Here is a 17,588-nt window from a genome sequence, read left to right as displayed (position 1 = left end):
GCGTTAATGTCTGCTCGTTGATACTAACCCTAACCCATTTTCATAAGTTTTACAGCTTTTTCTACCGATAAACCCCTCCTCCAGGGTAATTCTTGCTGCACTAAAGTAACTATGTAGTAGATTAACTCTGAATTCAGAGAAAATGGCCTGTTTTTTGTTCCAATGGCTTTTTATTTTGTAAAGTTAAAGTCTTTTTTTTACTGTTTAAACCCAAAGAGTCATGCTGATAGATTTCTGTCATCTGCTACTACTTATCACAAATAAGACAAATAAAGAATCTTGAATCATATAGAAAAACTCAAGACACGCTGTTGAAATGTTACTGTTTTTTCTTCTTTTTTTCTTTTCTTAAACAGAAAGCTAAGTTTCGGTCATTTTCGGCCCACTTACGGATGTAAAATTCATTTGAAATCCTTGGTTTAACAGGTTTTTATAAATAATAGCAGGTAACATTTTGGTCTGTGCAATCAGTGAACACCTTCTTAAATTTAATATAGGTTACAGGAGCAGAGTTTTTGTTTTTAATTTCCGTGGCACTTAGACTTCAGAATAGGCATAACAAAATAAATACAAGTTTTTCTATGAGAGCCTCCTCATGCTCGTTTTGTGGACAAATTTGATCAAATTTACCCAAAAAAAGTGCTGAATTTTATTAGTTTACATTATCATTTCATCTGTTTGCACCTTTAATTACTTACATATATGCAACCTTTAAATGTAGACTTGTATCGTCCACCCTTTCCCTTGCATTTGGATTTTGCATCAGCCAGGGCTCATTCAGAGCTATGCTAATAACACAGTTAGCCTTGTCAAATATCATCCTGTGCCAACAAGAGTCCACTAGATATGGATATCTAGTGGACACAATGCCCACAACAACAAAGCCTTCAGATGATGTTGTTTGTACTTATTTTTCTGATTCCAATATAATACACTTTAGCATTCTGTGCTTAAAGCCATGTCACACAACACATCACACCTGTCAGCTTAAGGAAATCCCCGTGTGTGTGTTGGATCTGTCTCACTTGTGTGATACATGGCAGAAACATCCTCACTGCTTCAAAACAGTGACAGGCTGTCACGTGCAGAAGGTCAATGTGTGTATGAACTCCTAGCAGCTGAACATCTAAGAGTGGAAAATGCGACCTTTACAACCATGTAAGGAAAGAAACGTACACAGACAAAGACTGGAATTTGAAGAATTTATTTTTTAGTGTATGCACTGTCAAATTGTGAGTGCTTCATTTAGAATAGATACATTTCAGAGCATTTATGACACTTCAGAACCAGATCAAGAAATAGGCCTGGTAACCACTAAAGCCAGAATTCAATGCATTTCTATGCCAAACATAAAATCAGTTCTTTAAACAGATGTGCAAAATTTAGATCTATTGCAAAGAAAAGCAGGTGAGATACGGGCAACAGTAAAAGAACCTTGTATTGACAATAGTAGTCTAACAGCATCTGTGAATGGCACGGCCCTGACAGAGTCATTTAGCATTGAAATAAAGTTTTCCATGTATAACATTATAAAAGTAACTCTGAAGTGAACAGATGAATGAGCAGATTTTAGATTTTACACCAAGTGTACGTTTCAGAGTGGTAGGCGAACCACTCAGCAGCTCCGCAGTTGTTTTCCCATCGATCCCAGCCTATGTGTCATTATGATGGATTGCTCTGTGGGCTTCAGGGAGACCAGCGCTGGGCCCAGTGTATTGACAAGGCTCCCATTTCCCTCTCCCCCTCTTGTTAAGTACTTCTCCCCCAAGTTAATGAACTAAAAACAAGGAGGATTGTGGGGAAGGGAATGATTTGTGATCGTCTCTTGAGTTTATATGTTTAGCTCACTTTATAGGATTGAGCACATGCAGTTTGAATGGCAAAATAAAGATTCAGCATTGCATAGTTTTGGTTTGTACAGCCACATATGTGCCTTAGCACAAAAAAGCAGAGTTGTTCCACTGTGGTCTCTTTGTCCAATTTGCAAAATAATATGTTAATTGATTCACAACTTTCCACAATAGTCGCACAACTTTACTGCACGAACTATGAGGAAAAAAAAGATAACAGATTTTTAACAACCATAGCTATGATACAATCGTCAGCTAGGGAAATCATAGGGGACCAACCCAAATTGGCAGCAGGCGGAAGATGTGGCCTCATTCAGACAGTCTAATCTGGCATCTGTTATTGCAGACAGAATCAGTGGGCCCATGGGGCTGCCAGGAGAGGAGAGAAAGAGGTGTAATTGAGAGCAGCAGTTTAGATCTAATAGGAAAATGAGATGAGATGGGGACTAAGTTCGGGTGAGTGTCCAAGACAATCGCCCTTTATCTGGAGATGTAGTCATGGTGAGCAAAGCACTGTTAAGAGTCCGGGCGTCTGCGCTGCATTTATTATGTGATTTAAATAGCGGAAATTGACAATATAGGCTGCTTTGTGACATAGATACATGGACCAATGGACCTGCAAGGCTTGCAGTTATGCAAGTTGTCACCTCCCTTCCCATGTAGAGTCAGTCAATTCACATAAGCTCATATAAGTAAAAAAAAAAAAACATATCTATTTGACAAAACTTGACTAGAGTGTGTTTCATCATCATTAGGAAGTATGAAATGTAGATGACACACTTTCCATCAACAGATTTCCAGATCTTGTGTCTAAAGCAAACATCTTTTTGCGTTTTCTAACCAAAATCTCAAATCTAAAACACATCACGTATTTGTGCAACAAAAATTTGAAAGAAACAAAAACATGCCAGAGTTCATCGCACTGAAAAATGCATTGCTGTTCCCTTTCAATGGTCATCTCCCTCTGAATGCCACGTCCTTGCTTTATCATTACACTGTGGTGATCTTCTTATCCTTGGTGGCCTGTTTAATGGCGGCCTGCTCACAGATGATTTCCTTCAGCCTCTGTAGCCGGATGTTTTGAGTGCTCAAATCACCTACACCTGTCTGACTGCGATGGAGTAAGGAAAGGGCATTGATGTACTCCAGCTCTGTGTAGCGGACACCCTGGTCCACCACCAGGTTCAGCAGCTCATCCGCAGTGTTGTACAGCATCTCATAGTACTGCCTGAAAGAAGAAGGGAAGGTTGTAAATCTTCAAATTAACTGGAAAGACAAAATGAGCAAAGAAAAGGATGCAAGAGAGGAAATCAGAGTGTGCAGATGTCTTCTAAGGTAACTGTTCACTCTTCTATCAGAGGTCAGTTTGCATATAAAATATCAATGTATTTCCAGATCTATTTTAAATGCTAAACAGTTTGGGAACTTTAACACTGAATTTAAATCCATTGTGGAAAAAAAATTCTGGGGTTGGTGTGGAGATAATCTGTGCCAACTTTGATGAAGATTATAAAAATGTGTCAGTCCAAAAGCATCCAGTTAGTAAAAATTGGAAAAAGGTTTAAACATTAAATTGATAAACACACACAGACACCCAGTAATGATACAGCTGCTCTGTCTGAACTGTAGACACCTAAATTTAATGGGTATTTTCTTTACCCACGCTCCGCTTCACCACCAACTTTCATAAATATCAACCTTGCAGTTTTTTCTAATCCTGCTAGCAGACAAACAAACGCTATTGAATACATAACGTCCTTGAGGACGTAATCAAGGGAAAGCAGGGGGGAGAGGGAAAAAGAAAACGCTACATGCAACAGTAACACTTTATAATCCTGTGTTATTCATTTTTCCAGGGCTGAATCAAAAATAACAACAAGAACAAAGGGAAAACACAGAAGCCACACGTACTGCTGTTGCTGTCAGCAGCAATTTTCTGAAAAAGGGCTTCAAGGACCTCAACCTCCTGCCACTGGGAGTTGAAGGTAGAGGGAAACCATTCAACAGCTACAAACTACTGAGACTATTCTAATGAAATGCTGTTGACAGAGCCAAAAGCGGAAAGAGGCGTGCACAGAATTAATAGCTCTTTAACCAGAACTGAATACCTCAATGGGCCATTTGAAAAGGACCATGAAGTACACAATGATAATGCAGGAGCACAAAAGGAGAGCAAGTATTGTTGAATAAAACACACATTCACCTGCTGACAAGAACAATACACATACAGATCAAAAAATACCAAACACAAGTGAAGAGAGACTGCACGAACGTTTTGAGCACAGCATTTTTAAGATTTGTTTTAGGCGTTGACCTCTTGTGGGCGTGTGACCATAGACTGTATAACTCATTAGCATCAACTTACAGTACTTGGCCATTAATATGGATTTCAGTAGGAGTCTAGCTTGTCATGAACACAAAATACAGATAACTGTACAAAGAGGGCCTGGAGGTAAGCAAATGCACAGGAATCTGTGGAAGCAGGACACACAATTTTTCTTTGGTCAGGGGTAAAATGAGTCTAAGACCAAGATGCAGGAATCCTAAAGAGACAACAAATGTTACACTTTCATACGATGGTTGTAGACGCAACCAGAGCAAGAGGGCATAGGTGAGCTACAGTCCTACTATTGCATGTTTATAGTAACGGCCAATAGTGTGCACATGGACAACTAAGATCAGGTTAGCAACTTTTATGGAGCTCTGTATGGACTGCAGAAAAAAGCACAGGGATTTTAGTAGCAGAACATTTAGCCATGATTTAATACAGAAATAAATGAGATCAAACAAGTGAAAAATATGCTTTGTCTCTCTTTCAATTATATTAGTTTAACACCAAGTTTTTCTTGGATCTCCCAGTGTCACAACACAAGCAGCAACATCCTGGGTTTGTGTTGTACATTAATACACTGAATAAAAACTGACTGTTTACTACACAACATATCTCGGTCAAGGACAGGTGATGGTCAGTCAACAGCAGTGGCTTCTGCTGCTCTAAGTAAAGAGAGATAATTACAAGGCTGACATTGTAATGTCTTGCAGAAGAAAAGCATGTGAAAGGTATTGGGGGTGTTGCAACTAGGCAAACAATGTCAGAGCCACTGATGTTTGAACGTTCTTTGTGTGGCCTTGATGAAAATTAAATTAAATGTGGATGTGGTTAAAAAGGGTTAAGCTCTGTTGTGCCAGAAGAAGTTGGAAGTAAATGGATTCAGATATTTCTGATATGGCTCAGTAGAAAGACAAAAAAGATCCTTTGACTCATTTGTTTAGCTTCACCACCCATCCCAGACCCACTCCTTTCTTGAGATGTTCATTTGCTATGCTAACGAGGCGTTAATGAGCACTTAGGGAGCTTCTGTTCCAAGGTGTTTTATGTGCTGTCATTTTGGATATTCAACAAAAGAAAAAGACCTGGAAAGGTTAGAACGAACGAGGGAGTGCTTGAAAGACGGAGGGAAAAGGAAGACGACTAAAGAAATGAATGCAGAGCAGGGGTGCATAATGTCTGTTTTTGGCCTTCCACAGCAGGCGTTGGCCTTGATCGTCAAAGCATTTGCATACTGTCTCACCCTCTATCCTGCTTAAAGTCTTTTTCATGCTTTCATCCCTAAGTTCATTTAGTAAAGAAGCTTGTCAACACTGATGAGTAACACCAGTTCACTCCTTAAATGGAGGTAAGACAGATGAAAATAGAAAAAAAAAAAGGAAAAACGGGTCTCATTTTCTTATCTATACAATATCTGAAACAAAACATTAGCTCAAGAGCAATCCCATTTCATTCTCTAGAGCCAGTGTTTAACGACGCACTTGAAGCAAATCGCCTCGTTATTTGATCTAATAAGATAAACAAATATAACCATAAATATGCACAGTTTTATTTGTTGAAGGGAGGCGCTTTGAACAGAAGGCTTTTCTCTTTCAAACCGCCATCCTTAAGTCCAAATGGAAAGCAGATCTGATTAACCGGACTGTTCTGAACAGAGCAGAGAAAAACAAAAATAGCAGAAATTGCACCTGACTGCTTGAAATTGTCTCTGTGTAATTTCCTAAAGAGGCAGAGACATAACCACTGCAAACATCTGTGTAGTAAACATTTATGTTGTTAGTTTTAGACACAGTTATTTGCTATGGTACATGATTCCAAAGTCACAGAGGTAAAGCTGAGTGGAGGGTGTAATTTACTCGGTAATGTGAATGTGTGTGTCTATCAGAACAGTATGTGGTGATTCTGTATAGTTTAATTAAGAGAATATTCCAGGTAGACTTCAGTAACAAGTTCCACATGCAGTGAGAGATGAACAGCACCCCTGCTAAGTCTTTGTTGGACATTTTTCTTCAGTCTAAAAGACCATCTGTCTGATACAACAGCAAAAGTAGCTGTGCAAATATGGAGTCTCTCCATTTAAGTAGCAGCTGACAAGAGATAATTGAAAACAATCTGATCGACGCTGTGAATACGGACTTAATTACAGCGTAATAGCAACTGCTATTCCTTTTGCAGTGATTACTCAAAAAGAGGTCCCATTGAAAATGTGTAGACAAGGCATGCCCCCAGGCAAGGCAGGCAACTGCTTGGGGAGGCAATGGTGAGTGAGTGCTGGGGCCTCTTAGGGCTGACAAAATGTACACTTATTCCCATTACATGCATGCATGTTTAAACAAGCCTAATGGTAACAAAAGCAATTGAATCAATAAAATGAAGAGGAGTTGTCCTTCTGGTTGGTAAAAAAAACAAAACAAGAAAAGGGGTTTTCCGGTACGGAGGCAATGTGGGTGGACGTGTAAGGTGAGCGCTCCCAGGCTCACTAACCAAAACTCTCCAAATTTACTCGAATTATTACTCTGACAGCATTTCACACTAATGAAGGGGAAAACTGGTCGTAAACAGAGAGGCAAGACACCAATGAAAACGGGAAAAGTTGAAAAACAAACAATGGAAAGAGGTACAGATGACGATAGCGACGAGGGTATGGATGGCCTGCAAGCTAGCATCCGCGCCATCCATGAAGAGCTAAAAGCTACCAGGTTGGACATGAAAACAGACCTGAAAATTTCCAAAGACACCTTCTCCACGGAACTTACGTGTTTCAGAAAAGATATTGATAACAAATTAAACGAAATTGCCAGAGACTTAAAGTAGAGTGGATGGGGCAGAAGGGAGGGTGGCGGAGGTGGAGGAGTGGGCTAACGAGGCTCTGCTTCAAGCTATTCTAGCACAAGAAAATATACAAGCTAAACTGACAGACCTGGAAGCCCGATCACGAAGAAACAACATTCGTGTTTATGGAATCCCAGAAGACACAGAAGGGGACAATCTACGGGAGTTCTTGGAAACATTTATTAAATCGGAGTTGTCCCTAAGCGATACTGATGTCATAGGGCTCTCGGCCCGAAGCCACCGCCGAATGCCAGCCCCCGGTCAATGGTGATTCACTTTCTGGAGTACAGAATTAAAGAACTAGTGCTCCGCTCTGCTTGGAAAAAGAAAGAGGTCGTTCTGAACAGAGTGAGAATCTACTTTGACCAGGACTATCCGACTGAATTTCAACGGAAAAGAAAGTCTTACGCCCCCATCAGGAAAGTCCTTAAAGAAAAAGGAATTCGCTTCCAGACCCCCGCACCAGCTAAACTCCGTGTCTTCCTCAGTGACGGCACTGTAACTTATGATAGCGCGGTGGAGGCCACGGAGGATTTGAAGAAAAGGAAGGCTCTGAGCTTCGTGGGAGAACAGACCCGATCCATGGACGCAACACGGGAAAAGCTGAAGAACCTTTCTTGGGAGACAGCGGGACGCTGTGATGCATATCAAGATGATGCTCCAGGCATTTCGACATGAACCAAGGGACACAGTTTGATCATGTCCTGAACTGAATACTTGAGAAATTCAGTTTCTTTACCGATTTGACTTTTCCTGGGTGAGGATTGACACTTCAGCTTTACTTTGAATATAATTTAGAGTAAACGTTTAGGTTTCATTTTACATCTAAATATATACTGAAAGTTATATGTCGGTCTTAAGAGTACTTAGAGATTAAGACATTGTTCTGGGAGCGTACTTTTCTGGTTAGTTTGATTACTTCTTATTTTGTGGTATTTAGTTTATGCATAACCTCAGGAGACGTCACTTTACACAAGAGAGGCCCCTCGTGAAACGAGAGCTTTCCTCTCCAAAAGGTTTTTGGGGAATTCTGTTTTTGAGTAGAAACCACAGTTCTCTCATTTGTTCTGTTTTAGTTCAAGTTCAAGTTTCAAATTTTGACAAATGTATGTCTTGTGTGGGTGTTTTTGTTTGTTTGTTGTTGTTTTCTTGTTTTGTTTTATCACCCAGGTCTTACAAGGTAAATGCTTTGACTTATACAAGACATGTCATTTCAACAGTACAGTTTAGTAACCCTTAATGTTAATGGGTTACAAAACCCAGTTAAAAAAGGTAAACTCTTTGCTAAAATGAAAAAAGAAGGCCATCATATAATTTTTTGGCAGGAGACCCACCTAACCAAAAAGGGGCATGAAAAACGTAAGTACCCCAGATTTAAAAACATATTTTATTCATCAAAAACAAAGGGACCCAATAGGGGAGTTGCAATTCTGATTTCAAATAAAATCTCTTTCCAGTTCTCTTCACAAATTGCAGATAAGGAAGGACGATATATTTTGGTAAAAGGAATTCTAGACTCTAAAGTAGTGACGCCACTTAATATTTACAGACCTCCTGGACAGGACAAATCATTAATAAGGACCATATTTGATTTAATTGTTACGGAGACATCAGGTGTCCTGATATGTGGTGGAGACTGGAATGTACAATTGCACCCTACCTTGGACTCCTCAAACTTATTAAAAAAGCAGAATCCGGAATCTCTTTATGTGAGAAAGATGCTTAATGAGGTTGGGCTGATTGAGAGAGAACTTCATCCTTCTTCAAAGGCATATACATTTTTCTCCCACCCGCATGGTGTCTACTCAAGAATTGACTGTTTTTTTTATGTGCAAATCAGAAAGACCGAGGATAATAGAATATAACATTGGACCCAGAGACGTTTCTGATCATTCGGCAGTACACCTAAAGATACATTTGGATATTAAGCCTAGAAACATTGTATGGAGACTGAACACTAGCCTTTTGAATGACCAAAAATGTGAAGAATTTATTAAGAAAGTTAATGAATTTTTGGAGGTTAATGACAATGGTGAAGTGTCACCGAGTACCTTGTGGGATACCGCGAAAGCAGTGCTCAGAGGAAAACTAATAATGTGGTCAGCGAGGAAGAAGAGGGAAGAAGAGAGGCAACAGACTATCATGTCAAATAAGTTGAAAGAATTGGAACAAGCACATATATTTCCAAAATGGAAAGACTTGGAACTTGCTCAATTGGATATACCTCTACAGTCTTTACTGGGTGATATAAGTCTACAGAAAAAACATGTGTAATTTGCACGAGTGCACCAAAGTAGCCTTAAATACATGGACTAAACAAAGTAAAAAATTCAATTTAGAAAGGAAAATGCGAATTCTAAGGTGGGTAGGATATGATACCGATTTTACACCAGCACATTTGGATGGGGTGTTTACAGAATGGACTTGGAAGGGTATTACAGCATACTGTAAAATCTCTTTTATGGATACTTACAATTGAGACACCATTTTAATAAAAATATTAAAGTTGCAAGGGATTATTCTGAGGAAGGGGGGCTCATTGATATGTTTGTCGACACATATAAAGGTAAAGTACATAAAAAGCTGATCTCGAAACTGTACTCATGTTTACAAACATACAGGACCCACTCCACCCAGTATGTTAAGAACAGATGGGAGAAAGAAGCAGATATTACACTTACGTATGAAGATTGGTTGAATATTTGTAAAATAAACATAACTACCTCTAGCTCCCCTCTCTGGAGGGAATTTTCCTGGAAGGACAGTATGAGATTTTTCATTACACCTAAGTATATGATACACTTAATGTGCCTTCCAGTAGAACATTATTTATTTTTGATTGATGTTTAACATTAGTTATCCTGACTGAGTCAAGCCTGCACAGCCAGGAGTGACCATCAGGACACCGACGGTTGACTTATCAGTGTAACTAGCAGGCTGAAAGAACATAGAAGCTAGGCATTACAGTACCGTATTAACACTTCATAACAAGTCAGCATGGTCTTAGGCATTGGCAAGCAGTATCTATGATTTCTTACCAACAGACCACAGAACCATTTTCCAAGTTAACTTTAAAAGAGCTCAAGCCCAGACAATGTGGTCATTAATTTCTTGTCTGACATCCATGAAGATCACTGGCATTTCAAGCTGGTTTCAGCCTCATCCCCTCTGTAGAACATTTTTGGACTTTCTGAATCTGTTAACTTAATTAGCTTATCCACTCCTCAAACACTCAGCCTTTCCAGGGTGCTCTTCTTTCACTAAATCATATTACTAACTTGTTGCAAATTAATCAAATTAGCTGTTACATGTTCCTCCAGACATTTTTATTTGTTTGTTTTAGCTTTTTTTTTTTTTAAAAAAGAAGCAAAATTCATTCCCCTGTCTTATCATTTGACATGTTGCCTCATACGATTTTCAGATAAACCTGCTTAAATACTGTGCAAGTCAATAGCTTCCCAACTTTTTGGTGAACAGTGTTTTGATGTCTGTTTTGTACCATCTAATTATCAAAACAATCCCAGTGCTAAACTGTCTGCTGGCTGTTCAGAGTGACTGTAAAGCTTCTGGTCTCTATTCAGTGCAGATGGAAGCGGGCTGGGCTAAGCAAGAGAAAGCTTAAGGTGTGTGTGTGTCTATCTACCCATGTGTCTGAGTGATGTATGTTAGTGTGTGCTGAAAACACTTTCAAACAGTTCATTACCCAAGCAGTTGGAAGGCCATTTGCCAAACAGAGTAAGGGCTGTTAATAAGATTAAAATCTCTCAGTGCCCCACCATCAAGAAAGAACCCCTAGTGAAACACACACATCATAACACTCACGCACACACACACACACATTTTTTGCCTTCTCCTCTCGTCTGAAACCAGTTAATGAAGCCAGCATTCTTGTTTTTTCACACAAAACCAAAGTAAATTCTCATGTTGACTGCCATTATCGTTAAAGATTTTATGGGCTCCATCCTCAACACACACATTTACTTTCACCAATTTCCACCTGCTTCCTCCAGAACTTCCATCTATAAGGGCTATAATCAGCTTTTAGTAGCTTTTGTGTGGCTGTGTGTAAGCATCAACGTCCCTCTGTAGTGTGCTCTATTAAATTTTAATTAACTTCCCCTTCCCCCTCCTCAACAACGAATATTCTTTCAATTTACGATGTGGAGATGCAGAACAGGGCAGAGAGATATGTATGTCAATGGCACAGGAGTTGTGGCGGGGGTGGGGGTGTATAGAACAAAAAGACAAAAGAGAAGGAAAAGTGAGAAAAAGAAAGGATTTGGCGCAATTCGTTTCCCCTAATTTCTAGCATGCACAATATTAAGGTCATTACAGACTGCCTCTGTCAGCACATTTGGAACAACACATTAGTTAGAAGGGGGATAATGATGATGATGATGATGATGATGATGAGGAGGAGGAGGAGGAGGAGGAGGAGGAGGAGGAATAATGGGAGAGTCTGTGGATCAACCTTTGAATAAGCTGGAATCCAAAGCTTGTTGCTGCAGTAACAAATACCTCTGACAGCAACAACGGGGCTTCTTGACTTTCTTATCCTCTTTATTGTCCTCAACAGTACTTTCACACTTAAACAGATAATGCATGTTTTTCTTTGTTTTGGCATTCAGGTATGGATCAGCAACTTTCTGCTCCCACTGATCCAACTGTTTAATATGCCATTAGCACCACACATGTGTTAAAGATCAGTTTTTTTCCCCAACACATAAAAAATAATAGTGACTCAAGATCAAAGCAGCAGATCTGTGACATCAGTCATTATTTTTGTGCTTCTTCAGCTATCTTTCCCATTTCTTACGAGATGTTGGTTTAGTTCTGCAGTTTTCTAGACAAAAAAAAGAATTCTTCAGGTGGTATACACTGGTGGATCCCAAACTTTTTGAAACCTCAGGAACCCGTCACAGTGATTTTGTTTTTCCTCGGTAAACTTTCAAGATGAGGCATTCAGGTGTAGGACAGCACCCTTCCCTTCTACAGGAAAAGCTGTAAGTCAAGTCGGTTTTACTTCTTTTATGTTGTTCTTTTGTAAATCTTCCCCTCACTGCTCTGACAGCAGTAATTTCTGACTGCAGTGCTTCTGGCAGACTTGTGAGCCGGAAACCATGTCATGTAAGTATCACAGCTGGCAACCATGAAGTGTCTTGCCCAGTCTTAGCTACACTAGAACTATACAGTATCTAAGCTTGCCAAGCCAAAGGGTGAAAGAAAATGGATCCTAACAAAAACAACCTGTGAATGCTAGCACTGATGCGTGTCATTTTCGCATATAAATAGTGTTTTCAAAAGTGAGATGGCTTAGTGTGGATTTAATCTTAATACACTCTTCTGCCTCTTTCAGGCTCCCTCCCTTCCTGCGGTCTCCCTCCCTCCAGAGCAGTGCATTTGTCTTTCCTCTGGTAATGAGGAAAGGTCTGCAGAGACTTGAGACTGAAGCTTCATCAGCAAAGGCCGGTCTCATCATGCTGCACCGTGCACAACAAACACATACAAATAAGAGCATGCACACAGACGCGCTCTCACTGGCTTCATCAGCAAAGACGAGTGTCATCATGCTGTGAGGTGCACATATATAAACACACGCACAGGCTTCATCAGCAAAGACCAGTCTCATCAAACAGCGTCTTGCACATGCTCGTAGAAAATGGGAGAAGAAGGGTGGGGCTGGGGGAAGAGGAAAGGAAAGAGAAATACAGTCCAGCAGAGGCAGTGCAGGTGATTGGACGATAGTATATTGAAGGGGGAAAAAAAATACTGGGAGAACAGGAAGAGAGAGCTAAAGAAAGAGACGCAAGGTGACAGGGGAAGAAAAGAAGACAGAAGCGACAGTGTGCCGAAACCAGGCCTAAGTACAAACAGTTTTATCTGTTGACACCCACTACCTCCTGACATGGCCGTCAACTGTACTTATTACCACATTCTTTGTAGATACACCAGCCTGTCACCCTGACACAAACACACCAGGGTTTAGAAACACACACAAAACCAACAACAGTTTATTCACCAGCACACCGGTTCTAAGAGGTGCACAGTAATCGTGGTGGTACACTGCAGGAGAGGACATAGCTTCTTGTACAATACACCCTCGCACTCTAGTAATTTCCAGTAGCAGACAGGTGGGTGCGATGGTCTGAACTCGGGGGCATCTCTGCACCGAGTCTGTCATACTGGTGTTTAGCCTTGCTATGGGCTCAGAGGCTTGCAAGTTTGCTAGGGATGTTATGACAGAGCTGCCTACATGGGTCAGCGGGCAAGAGATGTTTACTTTTGCTCTGTAATAGCAGTATATTGAGACAGAATAGTAGTTTTGTCCTGAATCAATCTCTGTGTTAATTTGAATGAAGTCACAGGAGTTTTCTAATGATCCTATAATAGAGAAGCTTCAAGTCCTAAACTACTGTATATGACACTGAATTGATGGTCTGTCTGATCTGAAAGAGCTGAAGCCAAAACAATTCATTTCTAGTTGATTAGCTAAATGACTAATCAGCAATTTTAAAGCAAGATAGAAGAAAATTAAAGCAGGTTACAACATTAAACCTTTAATTATATTAAGCTTTAAAGGTTCTTCCAAAAAAAAGCAGAGAGTAATGCCTATGTATGTTTCGTTGTCTGATTTTTAGCGCAACATGAACAGCAGAACAAGCAAATACCATGTTTCTGTCAAAATTATTCAGAAAAAAAGGTTTAAATTCTTCTTCTTTGGTTCCAACACATGCTTTGGATATTTTTCTTTTCAATATTTTGCTGAAAGAAACATAGAAATTGTTTTTCACTGACAGCAAGAGAAATGCTAAAATACATTTTTTTCTTTTGATTGGTTTCATTTCCTCTCCTAAGAAATACAGATATAAATACAATTTAAATCAGTTCCTCGTTAGGTAGGTAACAAAAATAAGGGGCTAATATTACCTTTAAGACAGATCAAATAAAACAAATTTTAAAAAAAACCCTATCAAACAAACCACATGTCATTCTTCCTGCTGTTAGTGGAGGACAGAGTGCTGCTGATCCCATCAGTGTGTAAAATTTAATAATGAAACTGCATTTTAGCTTTGTAAACATGATTTAAATGTGATTCACAAGAAGAGGATTTGAGGTTTCTTGTTCCTGATAGTAAAATGATCATTTTCCACTGCTGTGTTGAAATCAAAAGGTTAAACAACCTAGCAACCATTATTTACTTTGATATTAAATCCCAGTGAAAGGCTAATTATATTAGATCTCTATTTAAGGTTTGTAAAAATGTTGCCAGGCAAAGAGCAAAAATGTCTTCGTAGGCTGGAATGGATTGTTGCCAAGCAACACTTAAGTGTTTTTGAAAGTTTTCTAGTTGTACAACTATTGTAGCTTCTGGTCTTTTCAAAATAAAATATGCAGCAACAGCTCCACATATTTATCTAATTTCTGTCCCTGTCAAGAGACCACAGTATAAAGACAGCAAGAGAGAAAGACAGGTAGACACACAGGACAATGAGAGGTGATCAGTGCACTGGCAGGGTTGACCATGCAGTGAATACACCCACACCCATACACACCTACACACACGCACACACACAGATGTGACATTGCAGTGACACACAGGTCTGCAGCATGTTCCCCAGAACTGTTTCCTGAGCAGATGGTCTGTGTGTGTCCACTTCTGTGCCGGTGTTTCGATATGTGTATGTGCGTGTGTGTTTGACCTTGACAGTCAAGATGATATTGCTGCCAAATTCTGACTGAGAGACAAGAGGCCACTATAGGACCATACAAATACACATGGTCACACAAACACATACACACACATACATACACACGCACACATTTGACTTTTTTCACCCTGTGCAACATGAGCGATCGACATACTGTGGGCTTTCTCACTTTTTTTATACTGTATACAAACATGGACTGAACCACAAGGTGGCACTGTTCCCCCATCCTTTTGCACAGTGAAAGAGAGAGAGCAAAAAGGCAAGTGTGCATTCTTGTGTGAGTGCATGCATGTGTGTGTGTGTGTGTGTGTGTGTGTCTTCACGCCTTCTGCAGTGCTGCTCTACCGGCCTCACCTTACTTTTTAACTGACATTGGTGCCTGTTATGGCGCATTAGTCCAGGCATAACTGGTTCCTATATATAAGTACACACGTAGATAAAATAATCAAAGATCACACATGCATTAACAAGCATTCACACATCTAAGACCCCCCCCAAAAAAAAAAAATTACATGGAAATAAGGGGAAGCATCTGCAGTTTCTCTGAAAAGCAGGCTTCCTGCTGAGATTACTTCCTTTTTAAGTTTTGCTCTTAATTCTCAGGAGGTGGTAATAAAATACTGATGAATATTCTACTTTTACCCCTCTTTATCAAACTGCTTCTTCACTGCTGACTCAGGTCAGACCATGTTAGTTTTCTCAAAATCTTTACAACAAAACTGTTAGACTTTACTAAATGGCATGTGTACATAAATTAATTAAAAACAAAGAAAAAAAAAAGGATTTTTCAATATAGGCCCCAGCTACTAAACGATTCACTCTGTCAATCACTAAGGTGTCTGTATTCATAAAATGCTTGTAGTACACTAAACGTTTAAATTGACATGTTTTTACCTTATTATTTTAGAGGTGGGTGGAATTTCACTCTTAAGATATTGTCAACTCAAGTAAATGCTGTTGATTTAAAATAAACTGAAGGCATACAATCAGCAAAAAGTGCAGCTACACATCTGTAACTATGCACAGTTTTGTTATAGGAATATGTATTGCATATTTGTCTTTAAAAAAGGAAGATCTGGGTGGTTGAGAAGCATTAAAACATCAGTTGTGGCTTTCTGTATGCCATATATACATCAAGTTATTTCCTTCCACTCAAGATGGTCACTTCCACTAGGAGGCACAAGTTTACTTAATGCCCAGTCCATGTAAATGAGGTTATTTCAAAAAGCTGATAGGCTTAGGTATCTGTGCATACCCGATACATAACAGATGTGTGTAAGCGACTCTGTGTGTGTGTGAGTTTGTGTGTGTCTGTATGTGTTTGCAAGACTTGGTGTGTCTTGGAGCCGGAGGCCGGCCAATTCAAAAAGCCATGAATGCGTAAACAATGCGCTCTGCAATTCCCAATCAACACCTCCACACCACCCACGCCTTGTAATCAGACAGAGTGGGAGAAAGAGAAAAAAGACAGAAAAGCCATCACTGGCATGTCTCCATAATCAAAGTTGACAGAGGGGAGAAATAACATACTAATCAATGGTCCTCCACATCCAGTACAGTTCAGGTAATTTCAGTTTACTTATTTGTTTGGTTATTTTTTGTCTTCTTCAGGGGAAACTTGCCACTCTGGCACATTACAAACAATAGAAAAGCCCAAACTGCCAGTGCATAAACACCCAAGCACTCAAACACATAACACAAGAGAAGCTCATTAAACTTATAACATACTGTAAGATGCCCAGATGGCAGACACAGGAAAACACATTTTACTGTACAATGAGAATCAAATGCAGACAAACAGGGTTCCGAAAGTCACCTTAAAAGGAATAGTTGGTGCTGCTAAATGTGCTGAAACTCAAGTTGTTTAAGCATAATCTGTTATTCATTTTATAATACACTCATTTTCTCCTTCCTTTCTTCCCATCTCTCTCTTGTGTTCATCTCCACTGTAAGATATTGTCTAACCATGCTGCCCTCTTCAAGTCATTTCCATGCTTTTCCTTTCAAAGATGCCTTTTCGACAACTTCCCTTTACTTAGTTTTTCAATTTTCTTCCCCTCAAGCCATCTTTCTTTCTCCATCTTTTCCATCACCCTTCCTCTCACATACTCTCTGCTGTCAAGGACACAGGCTTCTCAAAGAAGGGGGGGAAAAATCATATGAATACAATGAATCACTCTTCTCCTTCCACCTTCTTCTCTCTTTCCTACCTCCTCCTCCCTCACTCCCTCCATCTTGTTCGCAAAGATGTCTGAGGTGCTGATTTCCCTTATGCCTGTCAGGGCAGAGCAGCGCTGGGCAACAGCAGTTAAGAGTCACAAAATGTAAATGTATGAATAAGAAAATAAACCGCAACAACAGCGTGGACACAGATACACAGTGTGGTTGACAATCTGTTTGACCATCTGTCAGCCTCACGCACTGACATAGTTGCTTTCTGAACTTGAAAACACTGTGCGAATCTGTGTGCGTCTGTGCAGGTGTGCTGTTAAAGCTGGACCAGTGCACTGACTAATTTTAAACAGAACTGGTTATTATGATGACGCCACTATCCATTTCTGATTTGATGGATTCATAATACAGTTCACTTAATCTTTACCATTTATTTATCTTGCAAATAGTGGTTCTTCAAACTTGAGTAGCCATAGTATAAATTCAATGTGTGTTTAATGTCCTATTATCTTTAGTTGTGTGGCATGATATATTTTTTTACCACTAAAACAGCAAAACCTATGGGGCAAAAAGCAACTATTGGCAAGAAAATGGCATTACAGTTTACACAAACTCAATATCTGCACAAAATATCCATTTCCTCTTTGTCCTGTTAAAGGCTATCAATCTTTAAAACAGAAATGGAAATCCATACGC

At 39.7% G+C, this 17,588-nt stretch overlaps 1 protein-coding gene across 1 annotated transcript in view; it reads right to left on the bottom strand.

Annotated features, from left to right (window-relative positions):
- Positions 1–1,188: 1,188 nt before the first annotated feature.
- The window catches only part of exoc4 (exocyst complex component 4), a 145,163-nt gene continuing 128,763 nt past the window's right edge, over positions 1,189–17,588 (bottom strand). The window contains exon 20 of the mRNA XM_005733441.1: positions 1,189–3,078. Within this exon, the coding sequence (XP_005733498.1) occupies positions 2,841–3,078 (238 nt within the window). The 3' untranslated portion in view covers positions 1,189–2,840. The remainder of the gene's footprint in view (positions 3,079–17,588) is intronic.

The sequence above is a fragment of the Pundamilia nyererei genome, unplaced genomic scaffold (genome assembly GCF_000239375.1).
Source record: "Pundamilia nyererei isolate P.nyererei 1_Seehausen unplaced genomic scaffold, PunNye1.0 scaffold00052, whole genome shotgun sequence".
Taxonomy (NCBI): domain Eukaryota; kingdom Metazoa; phylum Chordata; class Actinopteri; order Cichliformes; family Cichlidae; genus Pundamilia; species Pundamilia nyererei.
The sequence above is the reverse complement of the archived record's forward strand: the minus strand, read 5'-3'. Positions and strand labels throughout refer to the sequence as shown.